This window comes from Dermacentor andersoni, chromosome 1, assembly GCF_023375885.2.
Source record: "Dermacentor andersoni chromosome 1, qqDerAnde1_hic_scaffold, whole genome shotgun sequence".
NCBI classification, from domain to species: Eukaryota; Metazoa; Arthropoda; class Arachnida; order Ixodida; family Ixodidae; genus Dermacentor; species Dermacentor andersoni.
In genome coordinates, this window is record NC_092814.1 from 175,515,053 (window position 1) to 175,538,723 (window position 23,671).

Here is a 23,671-nt window from a genome sequence, read left to right on the forward strand (position 1 = left end):
GCGAATGTTTAAATGGCCAATAAACCTACTATCCTTAATTTTCGTATAGCTGTCTACTAATTTGCTATCGCAATCGATGCTTCCCCCTTTGGGGCGAAACTGCGACTTTTTTTATTTATCACAACCTTCGCGCACTGGGAGTAAATCTTTTCTTTTCCAAATGAGAGAAAGTTGTATCTCTGTATGAAAGAATGAGGTGCGTGGTAGTGTAAAGGACTTCTTTTTTTAGGTCACGGCAAATGGATGTGCGTTAAAATTGAGGGCGTTTATTTTTTTTTGGTCATGGAAAATGGGTGCACGTTACAATTGAGTGCGCGTTAGAATAAAGTAAATATGTTAATTGTTTTTCTTTTTCTCACACTCTTTCAAAGTTTTAATGTTGTGCAATTGTACAGGTCATGTTTTGGACATTATCGAAAAATTTTTTTTTTCATGCTTAAATAAAGGCGAGCATTCAAAAAGTTAGCTTGATTTTGATGTATCAAGTAACATTGCTATTTTATATACAAAAAATTTGAAAATGTATACTTCTGATGCACCCATTATTGCCCTTATCTGAATTTCAAATGATCCATCACCAACCCTTGATTATTAAAGCTGCAGAGCCCAGCTTTCACAGCCGAGTTTAGAAGGGCAGGTATCCTAGCGAAGGTACCCATACATTTTTCGGCTTACATATGCAGTGTCTGTTTCTATTTGTCTATCTGACGCATCTTGCAATTCAGTAAATGTTGCTAGATGGGCATGTTACTAGAAAGAAGCGGCTGTGGAATGTAATGCAAAAGCCAGCATTTTTATTTTAATGTAATGTATCAGTACTTCTTGATTGTTAGTATCACCCTATATGTTTATAAAGCAGCGACTTTTGTTCTTGTATTTGTTAAGGTTTTGCTAAGCTTCATGTCAAACACACTGGCCAAAATTTTTCCTTCAGTCTGGTTTGGCACCCTGGTTAACATACTTCTTCCCCCCCCCCCCCCCGCTTTTGTTTTAGACAGCTCAGCCTCCATACATGCTACTTCACAATTTAACAAGGGATGGTAGCTCAAAAACAAAAGCACCTCATAGATGGCAAGGTCAATGCCAGCGTAGGGAATGATGCCAAGGAGGTTTGGTAGGTAGCCCTTGTAGAAGCTGCGCAAGCCTTCTTTCTGGTAGATTTGGCAGGCTGCATCTACTATTCCCTTGTACTGGCCAGTCTTGCGTAATGCCAAACGGGTTTTCAGCACCTGCATTGTCATAAAAAAAAAGGTAATGCGACAGGCATGATACAATACTGTGGATAATGTGAAGAAAGTAATGTACAGCTTGAAGAAAAAAAAGTGACAAAATATGAATGCAAAAACCAAAAAAAGCTTAGGTTATACATTAATTTCATTTACTGAGCCTTGAGCATTTGTTTCCACAGGTTTGCAAGGAATTAAGTTCAGCCCCTATACAAATTCAAGCTACGAAAATTAAAAAGTGTACTAAACTGTGAACTAGTAGTTATTACAAGAAAAAGCAGGAATAAAATTACCATGGTTTTTCATTCCAAGCACTATCTATAGCTGGGCTGCATCTAAGATATACTCTTATACTCTACCTAAGACATGAAATAATATGAAGTTAGTGACAAATTTCATTAGTTTCTGTTTAGACTATTTCTTATAAACAAGCTTTAGCAGAACTTAGATTACTATTTTATGCTGATAAAAATAATTACAAAACTGTTGTGAATGACAGTGGAATCATAGTGATCATAGGGACCATTAAACAGCACAACACTGTGTTTCTCACATATACTAGTACATATACTAGAACATTTGAAATCCAGCCTGTATACCCAGGCTGAGGAAATATTCAGCTTGTTACTCAGATACTGCATCCCATAATTTTTTTTTACCCTGCCTGCACATTTTCCAAAAATAGAGAGTTATTTTTACTTATGTATAGATTATACCAGCAAAACTGAGACAAAAATTTAATATTAGGAAGCTTTAATTGCGACACAACTGCAAGGAAGTCAAAATAGAATGTATTCGGTGAAGCAAAACTTTATTCAGGTGAAAAAAAGAGTCAGCTTTGGCTGTTACAAGTTCTTACCAGGCACGAACAACTCCTGCTCTAATTTCACCAAGCATTGCACGAGGCCCTGGTTGCCGCCCCCCGCATTCAACCTTACTTCACAGCAGGTGGAGGTACTCCAGCGTCTGCACCATAGTTGGCATTTCACGTGGCCCTTCGTCCACTGGCAATTCGTCCTCGTCAGGGCCACCAACAGTGTCAATTATCTCCGCATCCATTGCTGGGGCGACCACGAGAGCAGCACCGTCAGCCAACGCGAATGTTTTGAAATCGCCTTCTACCCCTTGGCCAGCAATTTTATGAACAGCCTCGTACAGATCGCTACAAGTCTGGTCATCATCAGGCTGATTATCGTCAGGGTCAGTGACGACGGTGCAGGAAAAGCTGGCGTGCACAAAGCAGTTGGGGACCTTCGAAGGAGCAGCGACGTCGAAACGGGCAGCAAGGAGGCGAGGAGTTGACATGAAGGTGAGTGAGAGGAGTGACTGGCTTCCAAACGGCTTGCAGACTGGAGAGCGAATGAGGAGAGGAAGGCAGTGGCCGCTTTTCTAGGGAGGTGCAGAGGTCACGGAAGCATACGAGAGTATCACACTGGAAAGTGCCGCAAATGGCATGGTTCATGCTGGTGTATATGACAAAAATTCAAAGGTTTTTAAGGACTTTCAAGGTCCTGTGTGTGAATTTTCAAGGACCACATTCCCTGTTAGAAATCCAAATAAGACAGATGTTCAGCGGTAGCCAGAGGCATGAAATGATGAGAATTCACTGAAAAAGGGGATTGTCGCTGGAGCCAACGTTTTAACAAAGAAACTTGTCTTCAGACAAAACGATGGCTCCAGCGATATTTCCTTTTTCGACCACTTCTCATCATTGTTTGTTAGAGTTACAAAGATGACCACTTTCAGTGTGTTAGAAGATGCAAACATTTATTCGCTAAAGAAGATCAACCAAGCAAACACTCACTCATTCCTTAGGTGGCCTCATTTTGCTTCTCCTGAATTTCTATGTCGATGTCCAAGATCTCCTGCTGCTTGCTCTAGACAGTCTTCCTTAGGCTGTTTGAGTTCATGATGCAAGTCAGGTCACTGGTTGCTGCCGCTTTTTCTGCATATGAGCCTGCTGAAGCTGTCAATTCTGCAACAGCGGCTTCTAGTTTCTTTTTCTTCATTCTGAGAGTTTCAATCTCTTCATCAATGCAGCGTTTCTTCCTCTGTTTTGCATTTTCACGCTCCTGCTTTTTCTGTGTTTCCAAAAAGGCACGGTATTGGTTTCTTGCAGAAGCCAAGATGCTCTCAATTACTTTGTGATGGGTACATTGAAAATGCCACCTGCTACATGTACAGCATCACAGATAATGCACTGTGAAATGTGAGCCACTTCTTTCATGTTCTCTACTGAAACCTGGCGATTCACACTGAATCCTCTCTACACTTGCTTGGCCACGATTAAGTGTAAGCAGCAGTTTTACAACCCTCCAAAGCTCAGCATATGCTGAGCCAACCTTTAAAAGTTCCCAAAAAGCATGTCAAGTGTATGCGAGCTCCTTTCAAAACCTGCAACTCATGTTTGCGCTCCTGTAGCAGTTCAATGAACTGTGCAAGCACAGTATCACTTGAATGCTCATAGATTCTCTGTGCTGAAATGAGTGCATCCAGAACTTTCTTTAAGCCTTCCAGACACTCATCCGGCTTCGATGACATCTGCCTGGGGCCTAGTGAAGAGAGGCCTCTCACAATGGTATATCACAGGGGCTCTTCTCCAGGATCCTTTTTGTGACACTTAGAAGAAACTGCTTGCACTGCATGCGAAATGCAAATGTGTGGGATTCTCACCCGTGCTCTTGGGACAAAGGAACGACAACACAGTAGTACAAACAATCACAAGGGCATTTATTGCACCTTTCATAGACTAATGCCTGCTAGCCGAGTTGCTATCCACAAAACATGCCGATGGGCGCGTGACAAATCGCGGAATTCCAACTCGCCGCGATCGGATAATGGGCGAATATGTTCACCCCATGTTGGACGCCAAGGCCTGGTCGTTCACGCGTACGGTCATGCGAACAGCGGTGCGTTCGAACGATCGTGTTTGTCCATTCCGGGGTAGGCCTCACGACACTGTCTCACAGAAGCACGAATCGACACGCGCGCAGAACGTCCACACCGCTTGCCGACCCCGAGCCAAAGAGGAAGAGCCTTCTCCTTTTTGCAGCCAAATAACCCCGCTGTTAGGTGGCGTTTACAGATCAACACTTGCGCCACCTCTCGTACTGCGCATCAAAAAGACCGACTGCCGCTGGCACCAATCCACGCGGCGAAGCCGGATTACAGGAGACGGGAGCTATGTGGGAAAACAACATATCAGAGTCGCGCATCCCCACAAATGCAGCTTTCACACTTACTTTGAGGCTTTTAAGAAGCTGCTCGGCTATGTAACCAACATCTATCTTCTCGAGTGGCACATGGCTGTTTAAATCTTCAAAGTCAATCTTCAGGAGGCCAGTGATTCCCACTGATGAACAGAGAACAGAAGACTTGAGGAACTTCCTTATCAGTTTTCTGACAATATTCTCAAGCCCTTTGCCAAAAAGAACTTAACTGGCTTATCTGTCTGAAAGTGTGTCAAAAATGGTTGGAGGGTCATCACAATAGCAAGTGCAAACTTGAGCTTTTCTACCACTAGTGGGTCACAGCAAAAGTCACAAACATTCTGAAAAGAAGCACACTTGGGAAGGTTCACTTCCTTGCTTCTTGCTACTTCCCATACTCTTTGACGTCAGGCCAGAGAAGCAGAACCCACTCTATCACTCGGACTTTCTCAATCCACCGATGTGCACAGAACTTGAGAGGAAACAGAGTTTGCCCGGTGACAGCTACAAAGTATTCTCTCTGGGCAGGTGCATCAAAAAACAGCCTATTCACACTTGAGAGCAAAATTTCCAAGCTCCATTTGCTTGCTGTAAGACCTGCCTTGTAGGCATTATGCACAGTGTGCAAGCTACAGCTGCCCAAGTCTAAGCACCTCACCCGATAGTTCTTCTGTAGGTGCTCCTGCAGGACTCTGCATGCCTTGAGATTCACATTGGGTCCGTCCATTGACACTTGCACTATTGTATGTAACGGAAGTGGTTCTAAGGCACCAAGCAGTTTTTCTTGCAGGTCTTCAGCCCTGGCATGGCCCATAAACACAGATGTGAAGTAGCCTACGGTGACCAACTGTGATGCATCCCAGTACCTTAGATGAACGTCCATTTGCTTTTGCTGGCAATTCTCATTCAGAGACTTGTCGAACAAGACAACATAGTAGTCACTGTTCTCTATCTCCCACTGCAGAGAGGCAAGAAAGAATGGCCTCAAACCATGGCATGCGACATACGAGCACTTCTACTCTCCGCATGTGAAAGATTGTGCCACCTCACTGTCTGGAAACATCCTCTTAAACAATTAATTTACTTGTGATGACGAATGATATCAATAGTGCGATGTTACAACCTTCAATGTCCACAGAATTTCTGTGTCCATCACAAGTTCATGCTTCTTGCACGCATCCATCAAGTTTGACGACTGCAATGGCGCTGGCTGTGGTTCATTCGCTTGACATTGAGATATAGTCAGGAAGCTCCTTATCATGCAGCTACTCCCGGTGGCTTGCATGTGCTATCTATGCTTTGCACTTTTTAGGTGGCTTTTTAGGGCCGCCTCCCCCATGGCAGTGATGTCGAAACACTTACAGCAAACTTTGCATTTTGCTTTGTAAGGATTTCACAAGTCCGGCGCAAGCCACTCTCGGTAGTTGTCGTTGTTCAGCCACGACCTCTGAAATTTGCATTTTCCGGGCATTGTTGGCACGCACGTTTATTGACACACACTACGCTGCAGATGCACAAAATGTCACGACACCGTCATACATGCACACCCAAGCACACCATGTGCACTAAATCTCGCGATACAACCGCACATACACATATGAGCGCTATGCACGCACAACATGTCATGATGGAACCGCACACGCACGCACAAGCGTTACACGTGCACAAAATTTGTGATACAACCGCACATGCAAGCGCTAAACAGGCAGAAAATGTCACGATTCGACCGCGCAAATGCGCACACAGTGGCGGCCATTTCTCTACTCAACTGGAAAGTAGCACAGGAAATGGGTGAGAGGAAACGGTAGATAAGCCAGCGTCATTATGGCGAGACGTTCACGAGCGTCAGCTAGGGACGTGCTTACTTGACTTTGTACGAAACTTACACCCTATTTTTAACCAAATCGCGGCGGGAATTCAGGTGGGTTGAAATTTTATCAAATACAATCACTGGACGTTTATTAAAAATAAAAATTTAGGAAATTCAAGGATTTTCAAGGATCTGCGAAAATTCCAGGACTTCAAGGCCTTGAATATAATCTTTTCAAATTCAAGGGTTTTCAAGGGTTTCAAGGACCCGCATGAACCCTCATGAATCGAATCTGAGGTTGTGTTTGTTCTGCTCAAAAAACGATTAGCCACTCATTGTGGGTAGGCAGTGCAATCATGAAAACTCAACAGTTTTACAGTAGTGGCTTTGCATGATCACTGGGCAATTTTTCCCCAAAGTGTGCAGCTGTGAAGTTTGCAAAATGAGAGTTTTTCAGCGTACCATTATCATCGACACTGTGCTAATTCTATGGTTTGAGTGTCAGTGTTCACGCACAGTCGCGTCCGCACCATTGATAAATGTCCAGAACAAGATTCAATGACTCTACAATGCATTTTGACTGTGTCTAAAGTCGGATGGTGCGAATTGAGCATGACCAGCTCGAAAAAATCATCAGGGAAACAACAGCTTGCGCTGACCTGCCATGTTGACAGCCTGACTCGCTGCTGGTGATGCTTGAATTTTTCATGTTTTCGGCAAGTTATCCGTCGATTTGCACCATCAAAAATGCAACGAAGCTAGGGGCGGGGTTTCATTGCGATGTAGGTCGATTACGGTGAGCAAATTTCTAGACCGGCTTCCACAAAGTCGTCTTCCCGATTTTTGTTAACGTAGCTACTTGCGTCGAACATGGCACTTACAATCGGAGTGACACTTGTGCTTTTCGACACGTTTCAGCGCCAGAAATTCTCTTTAGAGCGGTAAAAGTTTGCTAATCGAGCGCACCCCATGGAATACTACGGCGCAAGTCTGCCTGCGGTCTTTTGGCCACTTGTCGACATTCAAGAGACCGTGATTTTCTGGCATCGCAAAGCATCAGGAAAACTTTATTTTTGTGTGGATTCTATCCAGGGGGACACCAGCGATGCGATTGCGACCGAGATTAACGGTTCGGGCGCGCTGCACCATGAAATTTGACAGCTTCCGTTTGCTCCGCAGTAAGCAGCTGAGAGCACTCGGCATTTGCTTGGTACTCGTTACTAGGCGGTCATCAGTCGTGGGTTTGGTACTTTTGTGGCCTGTTCTGTGCCTGCATGAGACTAATTCGCCAGCGGTATTAATTTGACACTGCATGCGCAAAAGGGTCGCTGCTACTCGGCGGCGGCAATGCCTCAGCTCGCCACTTCGCTGTAAGTGGATAAAGCTCTTCGTGCACTACTAGTGATGCGGCTTAAAATGCATGCGTTTGGGTCGGGACCAGAAGGAATTTAGAATAAAGCAATACAGTCAAACCTTGATATATCGAACAAGGATATATAAAATTATCAAATCGAATGAGAGTCGCGAATGCTGCCGGTGGCATGTGTGCGACCCATGTTGGCCCCATTGCTGTAAATATAAAACACTTTCTATATCACCTGGAAAATCGCTTGCATTTAAAATTTTTAAATTTCGAACAGGGTCGGTCGTAAAATGGATATATTGAACTCCGCCACCCCAGACTATGTGGGCTCTGTTGACAGGCAGTGAGCTGTCCCGCAACACCCTCAAAGGTAGTAGTGACGCGATAGGCGTTGCAGACTGCTCCACAATATAGCTGCACACATCGATCACGTCGAAGGCGCCATTTGAAAGTAGCAGCGTACGCATGTGGCAGCTTGGCTAGTTCGACAACGTCAACAACGCGTTGTATTTGCCGCACAGACTCCACCTCGGTGCCGCGCTCTGTGCCTGCCGAGCCTCGCGAGTACTGGCGGTTTGCATCCAGAAAGACGCATGACAGCGCGCTCGCTGGGATCACTCATAGACCCCTTGGCAGGTGCCACTTAATACTTCTTTATTGACAGTGTTTCAAAATAGTTCGATTTACGGACTTGGAGATTGCAGCAGAAGTAGCGGCCAAATGAAGAGGCTGCCGAGGTTGATCCAGCAAGCACTGATGTTGCCCCGCTCCCGACTTCAACTGAGGCTGTAGGTGCTTTGGCCCTTCTATGCCGCTAATGCGGCGCAATAGAAGGCACCGGCCTCTCGCTTGTGGATCGTTTAGACAATGCTGAGGACTCCACATTTAAGCACGTGGCTGCCAATAAAAAGCAGGCTACACTGCTGCAGTACTTTCAGCCAAATAAATAAATACTTTGTGTGAAGCTTCAAGTGAGTATTTACTGTGCCACGATTAGGGCGTGCGATCAGGATCGTTGTTCGGAGCACACGTTCGGTTGCGCTGCGTGCGATTGGCGTAGACCACACCGACTTCATGCGGTTGACGAAGTAGGCGCGGTCTAGCGGCACAATCGACTGTGCGCTCACGGCTGACGAAGTTGGTGCGGCCTAGGCCAATTGCGTGCGGCACAACCGAACGCACCCTCCGAACAACGATCCCAATCGTGATTGATTTGCAGAAGTTTCTGATGCAAATTCTGGCTATATCAAACCATTTCTCGATCACTGCGCTGTTCGATATATCGAGGTTCGACTGTATTTTGAGGAAAGCGATTTCGTTATAATGAGGGATTACTGTACCATATTGAATGCTGTTGCATATGTGAATGTAAGCAATACTAATTCTCTAAAATTTGTACGGTTGAACCCAGCATTAGTACCGAGGGATAAATAGGATATTAATGAGAAAAAAGGAGCACTTTTATGAACCATGTGGTTAAGGAACTGAGGCAGTGAACATGCACACACACATGCGCACAAGCACATAGGTATGCAAGCACAACTGACAAAGCCACCAGAAAAATACTTGTAGACAGAGCACTGGATTATGCAGCCTGCTCACCTCCATAGGGTAGATACTTGTTTGGGCGATGCTCCCAGCAAGGGAACCCGCAAAAAAACGTTCAAAGATACCCAGATCACGGTTTGAGTCGCCCTTGATCAGCCGCTTTGCCTGCATACATCACCATCGAAAAAACACTATATATACACCTGAGGCAGTACATGTGCCACCAATACATATCTCACCCCTCAAACTCTGGTACGTATGGGCACAGCACGCCAATGAAACCACAGCATTCAGTCAGTGTGTGTGTGACTGTCCCACATTTCAGCACATGTCTCAGAGCTGTGGTCTCAATGGCTCCCTGTATCTGTATATTCAACAGTTCAAAAGAATATTTACAAGTACAAATGGGACAGGATATACCAGGAACTAAGAGCAAGCAAATGTGCTAACCCGCAAAAAAACGTTCAAAGATACCCAGATCACGGTTTGAGTCGCCCTTTATCAGCCGCTTTGCCTGCATACATCACCATCAAAAAAACACTATATATACACCTGAGGCAGTACATGTGCCACCAATACATATCATCTCACCCCTCAAACTCTGGTACGTATGGGCACAGCACGCCAATGAAACCACAGCATTCAGTCAGTGTGTGTGTGACTGTCCCACATTTCAGCACATGTCTAAGAGCTGTGGTCTCAATGGCTCCCTGTATCTGTAGATTCAACAGTTCAAAAGAATATTTACAAGTACAAATGGGACAGAATGTACCAGGAACTAAGACCAAGCAAATGTGCAAGGGTGTGCCTAAAATCTAGTAATTATATATAAAACTCAATGCAAGTACAGCAAAATTTGATAATTGTCTTGGTATGAAGGTTAATCTTTAAAAGAACAACAATAACTAACAAATGAGGCACATACACTTCAGTTTTCCACTCAGCTACCACACTTCCAGCATCTAGACCAATGGTGAAGCATGGATCCAGTACTAGGAGAGAAGTGATCCGAGAAATTTATATAAGTACATTTGCTAACATTTGCTAACTGTATGAAAGCATGGATGGCTTTCTTCAGGCTCCAGTCACAAAAACATACCTATTTATCAGCTTCAGAAGAGGATGATCTTACGTGCAGTGCTGGTAACTAACAAGGATGTTTGTCCTTTTGCTCATGCAGTTGGAGGTGGTGGTAGTAAATGCAGCAGGTTTGATATGTCCAACATCTTATTTGTTATAACTTCTTTACCTCATTTTAACATTGTTCATTCTGCTGCAGCTGTTCAATAAGCACAAAGTGCAAGTTGTTACCTAATTCCTTGTATGTGGCACTTGCTGTAAAGTCATTAATTACAAAGTATAAGGAGTGCATGCAGAAATAAGTGCAAGCCAACCTTTTCGTAGGCAAGAAACTTGAGTGCGCTTTCCGGAGCTATCTTGATAACATTGATGCCATTGCCACGCCACAGGGACTGTATGCCCCCTTCTTGCAACATGTGCCGTAAGCACTGTTGGATAGACTGGAACTCGGTACCTCGAACCTGTTACCCACAATGGAGATGGAGAAGAATACAGAGCTTAATTAGCTCACAGTTACAGAAAAGCAAACGTAGAACAGTGTAGCTAGCAACACTGCACATTACATGCAGGATAGGTTTGTTGGCCAAATTTCCAGAAAAATTCAATTTCGTAGAGATCTACAGGCTGAAGTCGTCAATTGTACACAAAAACACCTTAGAAGCAGTGGTATGAAAACTTACAGCAAAGACGGCATGTACTTTCGAAGCACTAGCAGGATCAGTACAGATGAAGTTTGCAAGCATGCATACTAAAATGCATTTTCATTATACGTATATGTCCCTGACAACTCTTGCTCTTAAGCAGAATATTCAAAAATTTCTTTTTTTTATGGGGTTTTACATGCCAAAACCACGGTCTGTTTATGAGGCGTGCCATAGTGGGGGACTCCGAAAATTTGGCCACCTTGGGTTCTTTAACGTGTACCTAAATCTGAGTACACGGTTGTTTTCGCAATTCACCCCCATCGAAATGTGGCCGCCGTGGCCGGGATTCAATCCTGTGACTTTGTGCTTAGCAGCCCAACACCACAGAGAATATTCGAAATCCACATGTGCCTATGTTATCAGTGGATACAAATTAAAATAAACTATGGATGCATCATAGCTACCTTTAGGCAAAAAGAACGCAAATAAAGTTTACCGCATTAAGGGGGGATGCTAGTCAAAAATTAAAAAAAAAAATTATTTATACTAGAGGTTGGAAAATTGAGCCAATTAGAGAGTTCTTCAAGCAGATTTTGAATCTGTCATTAGTTTTTGTCTAGCTTCTACATTTCTTGAATTATGTCCTACACAATTGCAAAATATAGTGATCTTTGTGGGCACTTTCTTGTGTATAAAATTTTCACAAAAGATATGATGCTGCTGCTTATGTAGCTCGTTGTAGACCGCAAAGTGCTGACATCTATCCAAACAGCGTGCACAATTACTGGAACTATGCAAACAAGAATTACAACACTTTAACAAATTTTTTCGCAATCTCATGAAATATCACCCGGTACTTTTGCAACCACTGCTGAGAGATATTGAAATTGCAAGTAGGTATCAGCATTTTACATATTTTAAAGAATATGTATGCCAAATTTCGTTAGTATAGGACACTTATAAGTGCACAAGGTTATTCTCATGGGATTGTGAAAAAAGCTAGGTAAAGTGTACTGCTCATTTTTTTTAGTAGTTCCACTCATTGTACATGCTGTTTGGATACACATTGGCACTTTGCAGTCTACAAAGAGCTAAATAAACTATAGCACGATTCTTTCTTGTGAACATTTAATACACAAGAAAGTGCCCACAAAGATCACTATATTTAGCCATTGTGTAGGAAATAACTCAAGAAATTTAGGAGCTAGACAAAAACTAATGAAATATTTCTAATCTACTTGAAGAACTCTCTAACTGGATGAATTTAAAAACCTCTAGCACAAATAATAAAGAATTCTATTTTTCTAGTAGCAGCTCCAATTAAACCAAGGACATATATATTTGTTCGAGGTGCTCATTATATACCTGGAGAAAGACTTTGAGGCGGTCTAGAGGGGCTGTACATGTTCGGGACACTGCACCGGCAACTCCCCCAGCAACCAAATGGCGCCACCACATGCCTGTGTGTATCTCTTCCTCAGTGAAGTCGTCTGGCACCAAGGAGTCTTCCCCAAGATCTACAAACTAGTCAAGAAAACGAGAGGGTGAAACCAGAGGGGCAGCAGTAGACATACTACCATAACAAAAACAGGTACCACAAGGAGCAAGTGTAGCATAGGGCTGGACTTGTTCCAGTTAATAGGAAGATCACTCAAGCCAAAAACACAGAAACCCCCATAGCCTTCTCATCACGAATGTCAACATATCAGTTCCTTGCAGGGTATCCCATGCTTGACATACCCTACACAATGAGCTGATTAGTTAATATATAACTAATCATCTGCATAACTTTTCTGCAGTGGCTTGAATGATCCTAAACTACAGCCCTGCACTATTATTATTATGGCATTAAACAGGCAAAGTAAGTGAAAAAAGAAGTTTCACATTCAAGAACCACTTCACTTATATTTTTGTAGGTAACAAGACTTCTTCAACCACCATACTGTCCACCTTAAAATAAAACAGTTTCCACTTGGCAAATGTGCAAAGAACCACATTAGTGTGGATTTCTCCTCACTATGGCTGCTAATCATTCGTGGGTAGACATGGATGCATGACATACATATCTTGTAAAGACTTTCTTCCATGTTTGCAATGCACTTATAATAGCTTGTATGCCTTGTTTGATGATGCACAGAAGTGCTGTTGCCTTTTCACTGTAATAACATTAATCATCGTCCCTTTCGAGTGCACCCTATGTGACTATAACATCCTTCACTGGCCACATGTCTATTTCAATGCCTCTCATTGTGTTTCATTATGACCCTCATTACTATAGTTGACACAACTTACAAGCCACATTTTCAAAAACCAAACTTTTACACCATGTTAACATAGCAAACATTCCAGACTGAAAATTGGAGGAACAAGTAAAGCCAGATGACGCCTCTGCAATTTCATATTCCTGCTTAGTTGCTGCTTTTTTTTAGAAATTTAGACTCATCAAACAAAGGTGTGCAAGCAGACTCTTTACAGTGAACTACTAAATGACTATTATCTGCTTGTCACATTGTTTTGGTATTGCCTGGAAGTCAGTCAGAAAATGTCCTGTCGGTCCTATGTAAAAGTTACTACAGCTTAGTGGGATTTCATACACTACTTCTGATATGCAGTTAGTGCACTTTCACTGCATGATTGGTGAAGCATGTTCGCTGTCTTTCTTTACGCATAAGATTGCATGCGCTGGCAGAGTATGCACAGAGCAGAAGAAACTACATTTATTTCATGTCTGCTGGATACTTTCTACGATTTATGAGACACCTTGGGGTACATATGTAAATACATGCACTGGTATTTTTTCTCTTTACTTTCCCACCTCTGTTCAATAAGACTAAGTTTCTAAAAGAGGCACAAACTAAGCAGGAATGTGAAATTTCATTTGGAAAGCATATTTAGTGCCAGCAAACAAGGACAGAAAGGAGACGACACCACAATGCGCTAGCTTCAACAGCTTGATTTTCAGGAAAAACACCTATTTACCATGCACAGTGGCACCACTTCATGCAAATCTTAACCATCTAAAAAAGCCGTCTCCTTATCTAACAAGTCGACCGAAAGGGCACTAACACACGTATCACTATTCCGACAGATAGCCTGAGCCTCAATAATCTCTCGCACATCTTCATCTTTGTGCTTCGCAAGAACCCGGCAGGACCCATACACTGGCACACAGCCGCATTCCTGACAGTGAGTTGACGGATGACCGTATTGCTTATTTTTCACGTTTAGGCTATGTTCCCGTAATGGGTATGTTCGTAATGGTTTTTCGTAAGTTCTTTCTTTTCTTGCAAGAAAAGCTCAGAATTCTTAATAATGAAAACCCATTTTTCGTTAGAAGCTCTGCAGAAATCATAGATTTCCCAAAAGAAAATTCTGACAAAAGCTTATGAGCTTGCTCCTTTGACATTAAAGACTTTTACTACTCCTTGCCTCAAAGAAACTAATAACTTGCATAGAAGAGTGCATAGACGAGCATGGCGTGGTTTTATTTCAAAATGCAGCTGGTTTATCCGTTCGGGGCTTTTTAGATATGCTTAGTTGCTACCTTCACTCGACGTATGCAGCATGGATTGACGACATATTCATTCAAAAGCAGGCGGTTTGCATCGGTTCATGTTTGGCGCCTATACTAAGTGACATTTTTCTAGCTCACCATAACAAAAACCTGTCCCGTACCTTGTCGGAGCACAGGGTGGTTAAAGTTGTCAGGTGCGTTGATGACTATCTTGTCCTTTTCGAACCAGACGCATGTTTTACAGTAGGCAAGCTTTACGAAGTTTTTTCTGCAGGCCTTAGCCCACTTACTCTCCCGATTGAAGAGCCCACCGATAACGTGCTCCGTTTCTTAGATATTCAACTCGAGTTCGTGGAACGGCACACGTGTTGGGAGTATAAACCTAGAGCTAATAAGCCCCTGTTGCCGTATCGGTCAGCCCACTCAAAGCTCGTCAAGAGTAGCATTGCCAACTTATGCTTTGGAAATGCATTAAAGAAATCTTGCCACCATAAGATCTATACAAGTCTTATGGATCAGTCGCGAAGGTTATCAGCGGCAGTGTTTCTGAAATGAGTGCAAGTTTTGGTTGTAGAGGGGCTGCGAAAAAGGTGCAGGTCAGATAGCACAATTCGGGACGTGGCAAATCAACGGACGGAACGCAGAGGGAAGGTAGCGGTAGTGCCCTACCTGCATAGAATGGCACATAGTCTTAAGAAAATGGCTAGCTGGGTGGACACAAAAGTGGTGTTTTCAGCACCAGAAAAGCTGACAAAAATATGTCGATTAACGGACCCGTACCGTAAGCCAGCTGTCGGATGCTCTATGAATCATCGTAAAGCACCAGTGGGTTGCATAGAAGCTGTTGTTTATGAGCTCCCGCTGTCCTGTGGGAATAAATACATCAGACAGACAGGAAGGTGTCCTAATGACCGATTACGAGAACATAGCCTAAACGTGAAAAATAAGCAATACGGTCATCTGTCAACTCACTGTCAGGAATGCGGCTGTGTGCAGTGTATGGATCCTGCCGGGTTCTTGCGAAGCACAAAGGTAAAGATGTGCGAGAGATTATTGAGGCTCAGGCTATCTGTCGGAATAGTGATACGTGTGTTAGTGGCCCTTCAGTCGACTTGTTAGATAAGGAGACAGCTTTTTTGGATGGTTAAGATTTGGATGAAGTGGTGCCACTGTGCATGGGTTAAATAGGTGTGTTTCCTGAAAATCAAGTTGCTGAAGTTAGCGCATTGTGGTGTCGTCTCCCTTCTGTCCTTGTTTGCTGGTGCTAAATATGCTTTCCAAGTCAGTTTACCAACACGCCCAACAAATAGCAATGTGAAATTTCACATTCATCAGTAAAGCTGGTGACAAGTATGTTAGTGTGTCATCGCTTGCACTGCTGAAAAAAAAAGAAATATAGTTTCTAGATAATCACAAATGACACTTAGTATTGCACGCATCTCGCTCTGTTTAGATTTTTCGTTCGTGTGAGTTTGTACATGTGTACATGCATGTGTGTGTGTGTGTGTGTGTGTGTGTGTGTGTGTGTGTGTGTGTGTGTGTGTGTGTGTGTGTGTGTGTGTCTCCTTCAGTCACGAATTATGATCAACTGTTGATAAATGTATGAAATTTACATGATTTTATGCCAAGGCGCCGGAGACGTCATTGAAAGCGTCAAAGTGGTAGGATGACTCTGTGCATGTTATGATGAGTCATCGTAATTAGAGTAAATTGTTGTCTAATTATTGTAAGTCAGTTGTGCTATGTTTTGTCATGAAAAGATTTGAATCACCCACCTGAATTACATGCACATGATAATTACAGGCTTCAGGCATTACTAGAAACGCAAAACAATTCTTTTGCAATTGCTACCAAAATGTTTCACGTCAAACCTCACGTCAAACACGGCAGTGTCTTCACCAATCTGGTCGTCTGCGGAAATAGGTTTCATACTGAAGTGAAATGAAGGTACTTTAAGTAAGCAGAATATTCAATTTATCTTAAGCCTAATGTTTGTGGTCTATTCCTTGCAACCACTGCACAGAAATGGCAAAAAAAAAAGTCACATACACAAAAGTGTATGCCATGACTGAAAGGGGTATGTGTGTATGTCAGCACTCTGTTTGCCCTCTCATTCTTTCCACCTACAAGGTAGTTGTGTGTTTAAAGGGACACTAAAGGCAAATATTATGTCAAGCTAAAGTGATGTATTATTGCTCGTGAATCTCTAACGCGTCAATGTTATCGCAAACACGGCCATAATAATTGAGAAATCTAGGTAAGTGCAGGACAAGGCTAGAGACTTCTCAGTTAAGGGGAGAAGCGGGGATCAGATCGCGATTTTCGCGAAAAAAATCGATTTTTGAAAAGTACGCTTTTCAGAATCTACAGCATCATTTCTATCTTGTACTGAAATATTTCACCGAAAAACAAACTCTAAGCACTTAAAATAAATATATTTGTCGGTGCCGGCGTCCACAAATCCGCCCGAAATCGCGAAAAAGCCGCGAAGTTCAACGCGCGACTGCTCGGCTTTCCCGCCACGGAGCGCCGCCATTTTGGTATCGTTGGAAAGCCCGACTCTTTGACTCTTTGTCCCAGCCCTTCCCTTCCTTCCCTGCCAGCCAGCAAGCGCACAAAAAAAGAAAAACAGGAGAGTGGCAGCACGGAGCAGCCAATGGCTGCCGCGCCCCGATTGGCTCTGCGCCGCGGCTCGTTGTAAGGCGCCTCCTCATTGGTCGACGCCGCGCCATAATGGCGGCCGAGGCAAGGAGCGCAAGGAGCGTCTGCTTTTGTCCGCTGCTGGGAAGCCTTTCTGGACTTTCCTTCTCTTGTGTTTCGAGGACGTCGGCCACGTGCAATGGATCCGCGCACGTTCGAAAAGAAGTACCGGACGAAGCATGCCTACGGGAAGCGGAAACGCAAGCCCGTCACAGCAAGGAAGAAGCGGCGATTGTCAGCAGGTGGTTCGGCCGAGCCGAGCGTCCGTTCAGAATCGGCGGAGTACGCGCCCAACGTGCTGTGCGATCTCTCGCCCAACGTGCTGCGGGATCTTGCGCCGAGTCGAGCACCAGCCAGCGATAGTGAGACGAACCATGATCTTTTGCCGTCGAAGCGCGGGCGCAGTGTTACTTCACCGGTGACGATCGACATGCCAGTGAGTCTCGCCGTACGCGAGCGTCCCGTCGCAAGTTCGTCCAGCACAGATTACGGAGTGAGCTTGCAGCGGTCATCGCCGCCCGACTGCAGAGCATCGGAGACGCGCTTCCGCGGTGTGTCGTTCAACGCCGAGATGTCTCCGCAGCCAACAACCGCCAGTGAAGGCAGTCCCATGCCATCGGCGAGTTCCGGCGCTTCGACGGAGCTGCAACGCGGGCGCACGCTCGCTGCCGCGGATGCGCCGGCGGCCGACCTTGCCGCTCATCGCAGTGTTGACTGTTCGCCCAGTGAACGTCGCACTATTCAAGCTCACCTGGAAACACGATTTGTGTCCGCGGAAACTGCAGAACTGCAAGCGTCGAGAGTTCGCGAATCGCTTCGCGCGGTTTCAGCAACGGAGCGCAAGTTCGGGCTGACTGGCTCACAGGAAAATGCCATTCCCGCACCTCCAGAAGAGGAGTTTATGCTTGTTCAAGTTGCTGCTTTGAACTCGCTGATTGGTTCCCCGCTTTGCCCAACTTGTCAGCAGCCCGGCCTAGCAGTGCACCGCGAGACTGAACTGGGACTAGCTGTGAAGATGGTACTTTCATGCATTTCCTGTGGTAGTACCCTACAGTCTGAGTGGTCCTCACAAAGGAAGAGCGGCTCTAGAGCTTTCGAGGTCAACATCAGAGCTATGCAAGCAATAAAGAGCATTGGGAAAGGACCAACTGCTCTTAATGACTTCTGGGCCACCATGAATGTCTCGCATCGTGGGTTACACCACAAAACATATGATGGGCACCTCAAAAAGACTTTCAAGCCTGCCGCAGCGGCAGCTGCACACAACATCTTCACAGATGCTGTAGAGGCAGTGAAAAAGGTGTACACTGAAATGGAGACAACATTTTCAAAGAACATTACAGTAGTGTATGATGGCACATGGTTGACACGCGGCCACAGCTCCCATACCGGCGTAGGCTGTATAATTGATTTCCATACAGGGCTTGTGTTGGACTGCATAGTTCTGTCCAACTTCTGCCTTGGGTGCAGCCGACAGCCAGCAGAAAGTGACCCCAACTATGCTGAATGGAAGCAGCAACACCAGTGCCAGAAAAACACTGATGTGAATTCTGGAAGAATGGAGGTTGAGGCTGCACTACAGCTCTTCAGGCGCTCCTTGAGCAGAAATGATCTACGTTACACAAACATAGTTTGTGACGGGGACAGCCGCATGTTTCGCACTCTATGTGATGAAGAAGTTTATGGTTTTGTGCAGCTATCTAAAGAGGACTGCATAAATCATGTTAAAAAACGAATGGGGGCTGCACTTCGCTCTTTGGTGGCCAAGGCAAAGAAAGGAGAGCCACTAGGTGGAAAGGGGGGCCTGACACAGCAGCTCATCAAAAAACTGACAAACTAATATGGCCTTGCTCTGCGGAACCACTCGGAAGTCGAGGAAATGCAAAGGGCAGTAATGGCAACGTACTACCACATCACATCAACAGATGATGAGCCCCATCATGAGCTGTGTCCCCCTGGCCCCCTTAGCTGGTGCAACCACCGGTCAGCTGAGGCAGAAGGGCAGCCAGCACCAGCTCACAAGTACAAGCTTTCAGCTAAAGTTGCTGAAGCACTCCTGCCTGTGTACCAGCGCCTCTCAGACCCTCAGTTGCTGGCCCGGTGCAGAGGAGGCAAAACTCAAAACGCGGCTGAGAGTCTCCATTCAGTGATATGGTCACTAGTATCAAAAGACCAGCATGCCTCACTGTTTGCTGTGGAAACAGCAGTGCACGAGGCAATTTCAAAGTACAACTCGGGCAGTCTGAAAGCTTATTCAGACCTGTGCACAACATTGGGCCTGCGCCCTGGTGCCCTCTCTCTTCAGCGGGCTGTCGAGAAAGACTCCCAGCGAATGAAGAAGGCACACAAAGTCCATCTCCTGAAAGGACAGAGGGCTAAGAAGTCACCTGCTGCCAAGGACACCAAATTCTACAATGCAGGAGCATTCTAGACAGTGTGTGCCAGTATGGAACTTTGAGGCTTGTTTTCTCAAAAGTTTGTTTTGAGCTTATCACCTCGCTCGTGGAAAGCATAGCACGGCAATGGGAGCACGGATTTTAATCCTGTTTGTTTTGCTGCAATTGGTGAAGTGTGCCTTATGTCAAGACAGTCTCAGATTTACCATTTAGGCTCACCATTTTTTTATTACACAATAATTGGAGCATGATACATTCTAAACATAAAGAGAAGGTGCATACTATATCGTTTAGAAGAAGAGCAGAGAAATTTAAAAAGAAATTAAGAGAATCTTGACTTAGACTATACTTCTTAGTAACTATTAAAAACATTTACAGACCCATAACCCATTTTGCTGTCACGCTAGGCTTTCCACGAGCAAGCAACATGTGAGCAATATATAAATAATGATAAAATAAAAACTACTGAAGATATGATTGTGAAACTTTGCAGCTGTCTGTTTGATGCTATTTCGAACCTGTATGCCAAATTTCATCACTCTAAGATAAAAAATGAAAAAGTTAGTTCCGATCCCCTCATCCCCCCTTAAATTCTGTCACTAGTACTCAACGATTTGTTGCAAAAAACTTCCTTGTATTATATTATAAGACGAAACAAAATGCTACTTATCTGGTTCTATTTCATTTTTAGAAAAAAGAACTAAATGAATTTACCCTTGACAACAACGTGAGTGGTCGAAAGATTTCATTTTCGCTCGACTTCGCGTCGCCCGCGCTTTCACTAGTTTCGTTATTGCGTAGTGCTGCGCTGGTTTTGCTTGCTCGTGAAAATCGCACCAACTGCAAGTTAGCAGAGAATTCAACTTTCATATGATGTCGCGGGATGTCTGAACGGTCTACGCCCCACTTCACCAAAAAGCAGCTGCAGCAGCGAATCCACCGTTCTGTCTTGGCTTGGTACCGCCGTCTGTCGGGCACCGTTTTACTCATCAACGGCAGCAAAGGGTGGTGATGGCGTACGCAACGTCACCATTACCGCGGTTGGCTGGTGGGAGATTTGAATTTTACAAAAGGCATTCGGACCCTTCAGATGCAATTTTCTCATAAACTATGTATTTTCTTGGCGCGAAACAAGCGCAACGAAATTTATCGAATGGTATTTCAATAGTCCACATCGACTGATCATTTGCCTTTAGCGTCCCTTTAAGAGAGAAGCTCATGACTGTCTCATTACTACCCTCAACACATGCTACAAAATGTGCTGGCAAGGAAGGTTCCAGGACGGTTTTTCTTCAAGGACAAGAGAAAGAAAGGAGCCAACATTGCTATATCAACCTCCCTGACCTATACATGCAAGAATAGCACAAAATCCATACCAGTGAAAATGTCACATAATCAAACAGCTGTATTAGGTATGACAAGAACAAGTAGTGTTTGGAGAAACTGCTTGAAATAAACCAACCAAAGAGCTATACAAAAATTCACAACATAGTTCAGGTTTAGGCTCAAGTACAATTTAGCTATGAAAAGCATCAACTCTTTTAGAAGGCCAGATTTTTTTCATTTCGTTAATTTCACAGCAGTATTGTGACAACTTCAAGGAAGTCAATGTCTCAGAAAGTAATTACAATGCCACTTCTGGTGCACAAAAAGTCATTCAGAGTACTATTATACCTTATACGGCCAAGGCTGGAAGTTCATTTAGAAGTAACATGAGAGTTGGCAACATATAAAATATGAAGAGCTTACTGTAGCATGTCTCCAGTGATGAATTATATCATGAATTTCTGAGCTAGGGTGAAAGAGCAGATAGTCACGCCATTCTTCAAAGTTAATGGTCAAAGAGCCATCCTTGTCCATTCTGAAAAAGGGTAGAGACACATTCATTTTTTCAATTGCAACAAACCAAATTTTTACTGGTACTTGTGAAGTTGCTGCCAAGACAGCTGCACAGCACAAAAATCACATCGATGCTAATCATTTTGCTTTTCAGAATTTTCATTATTTCCCCAAAATCTACACAAACTATGCAATGATTTATGCTGATATATTGTACACCACCTCTGGAATTATTAATCACAGGCATAGAAGCACAGCTTTAAAGGGGCTCTAAAATACATTTTCTCTTTTAAACCTCGCCAATACACTGAAATGAATGTGTTGCCTTTCAAGGAATATATTGCCAAATATATTTTTGAGAAGGACCAAACACGGAGAGGCATATAAAGAGTGCAATGTTTACCTTTCCAGTCCCCCTTGTTTAATTGGTTTCTCCAAGCTAAGGCAATGTCCCCCCTATCACTCCTTTTTAAATTGTTCTTATTAAGAAGAAGTGCTTTACTACTGTAAAGTGGAGAAAAGTGCAGTAGAGCTAAAGGCCAAAGGCCTGACAAAGGCCTCAAGTGAGAACATAAATTCAAAACAATAAGTGTCATGTATGGCAACAAGATGCAAAGCAGGACAATGTGAAAAAATCTTATATCTAAATTTGACTGAAGATGTAACAAACATAGTTTTATCTAGCTACTGACTCCTAAAACACACACACACACACACACAAGAAAAAGAAAACAAAAAATGCAAGTACATTGAATTTGGCATGTTCATCCACAACTTCTGAAATGTAACAACCATACTGAATAAAGTACAGATACAGCAAGCAATGAAAAGTGATGTTATGCATATTAAGTACAATCTCTTTCTAGTAAATGTGCTCTGGTGCATGACTTAAATTTGCTAATGGGCAAAAGAAAACTAAAATGCTAAACTAACATAAATTGCAGTGAAGACGACGAACCCGTGCCTAACGCTGGTGATGACTGGCCAGCGTTCGTAGTCTTCACTTCAGTTAATATAATTTGATTTTGTAAACGTAAATTACAAAATTGTATTTGTAAACATGTTAGGCCTGAATAACGTTTTCAATAATAACCTTTCAAAGTATGCATCTGACAAAGGTGCCCAATAGTAACATAGTAGGCATAGTAATAGTAAGCAGCGATAGGATGGGTGAGACACTTTAATGAATACCGATTCTCTGCTTCCTAGCAGATCTGTAAGGGTGTGGAATGCATGTGCGAGCTTGTGCTTGCAAGTAATTCATGGCCAAAAATGTGATGCCAGAGGTTTGAGCCTATGGCCTTATGCTACCTGATGGTAGCCTGCTGTAATGTCATTGCTGACACCACAAAGTGCAGAAAAAAAAAATGGGGGCCTTGAAAGCTCCGAGAGAGAGAGAGAAAGAGAGAGAGCAAGGAATCGTATACGAAATTGGAGGTTGCCTACAGCATGAAATGGAATATTTGGCTTACATGTCGACCACAGCTTTCGTTTCAGTGCCCCTTTAAAACAAAGCAGTAATCACCCATTTTACTTTCTAGAGACACGACATTAAGATTCAGATTAACCTAAAAGCTTCATAGCATGTAATACAACTTTATAGGGCCACATGAGCCTCAATAAAGCATTTTTATTGTTAATAAAGCTAGCAAGCAATGCTGGGGCTTTATTTGCTCTTCTTATATTGCTTGGTTATCCTTATGTAGCCAAAATACATGTTTCATGTAGAGAACATCGTAAAAAAGTCATGCTTTCTCATATGCACATTTAAACAATGAGTTTTATGTAATACATTATTTGTCTCCTTAATTAGATTAACAAGCAATAAGTAAATAAAATTCCAGCAAAGGTTGCAGTTCTTTAAATGAATGAATGAATGTGTGTGGTTTAGTGGCGCAAGGGCCAGATATGGCCAAAGAGCGCCAAGACAGTGTTAGAGATTTCGCGGTGGAATGATGAGTTCTGTGAAGAAGATGTGACTTGGCTGTAAAGTGGCCTAAAAATAGTCGCTGTAAAGTGCGTAAAATCTACGTGCTATAAAATTATGGCGATGACTAATGACGAATACTATGAACATTAAAATCCATCGTAGGAGAATGATGCAAAATAGAAAATATATAAGATGGTAAAAATACTTGGAGCACGGCTGCCTCGCCAGAGCCCTTGAAACACAAGGGCCTAGAGGCATGTGCTATATGAAAGAGCTATCACAGCGGCATCCTCTGAAGAGAGGACCCGCTACGAACATGTGGGGCTAACAACACGCAAGACAACATCCTTCAGAAAACTTAGAACTGCGTTGGTGTCAAATAAAGGTTCTGGGCCGAGTAGCATTACGGGAT

General features: G+C 43.6%; 1 protein-coding gene across 4 annotated transcripts in view; it reads right to left on the minus strand.

Moving 5' to 3' along the window:
• The window catches only part of SCaMC (Short Calcium-binding Mitochondrial Carrier), a 93,040-nt gene that overhangs the window by 60,743 nt on the left and 8,626 nt on the right, over positions 1-23,671 (minus strand). For all 4 annotated transcript variants that reach the window (XM_055062803.2, XM_055062802.2, XM_055062801.2 and 1 more), the window contains 5 exons: positions 21,240-21,351; positions 12,246-12,404; positions 10,551-10,697; positions 9,211-9,321; positions 1,062-1,229 (listed from right to left, as the gene is read on the minus strand). In XM_055062803.2, the coding sequence (XP_054918778.1) occupies positions 1,062-1,229; positions 9,211-9,321; positions 10,551-10,697; positions 12,246-12,404; positions 21,240-21,351 (697 nt within the window). The remainder of the gene's footprint in view (positions 1-1,061; positions 1,230-9,210; positions 9,322-10,550; positions 10,698-12,245; positions 12,405-21,239; positions 21,352-23,671) is intronic.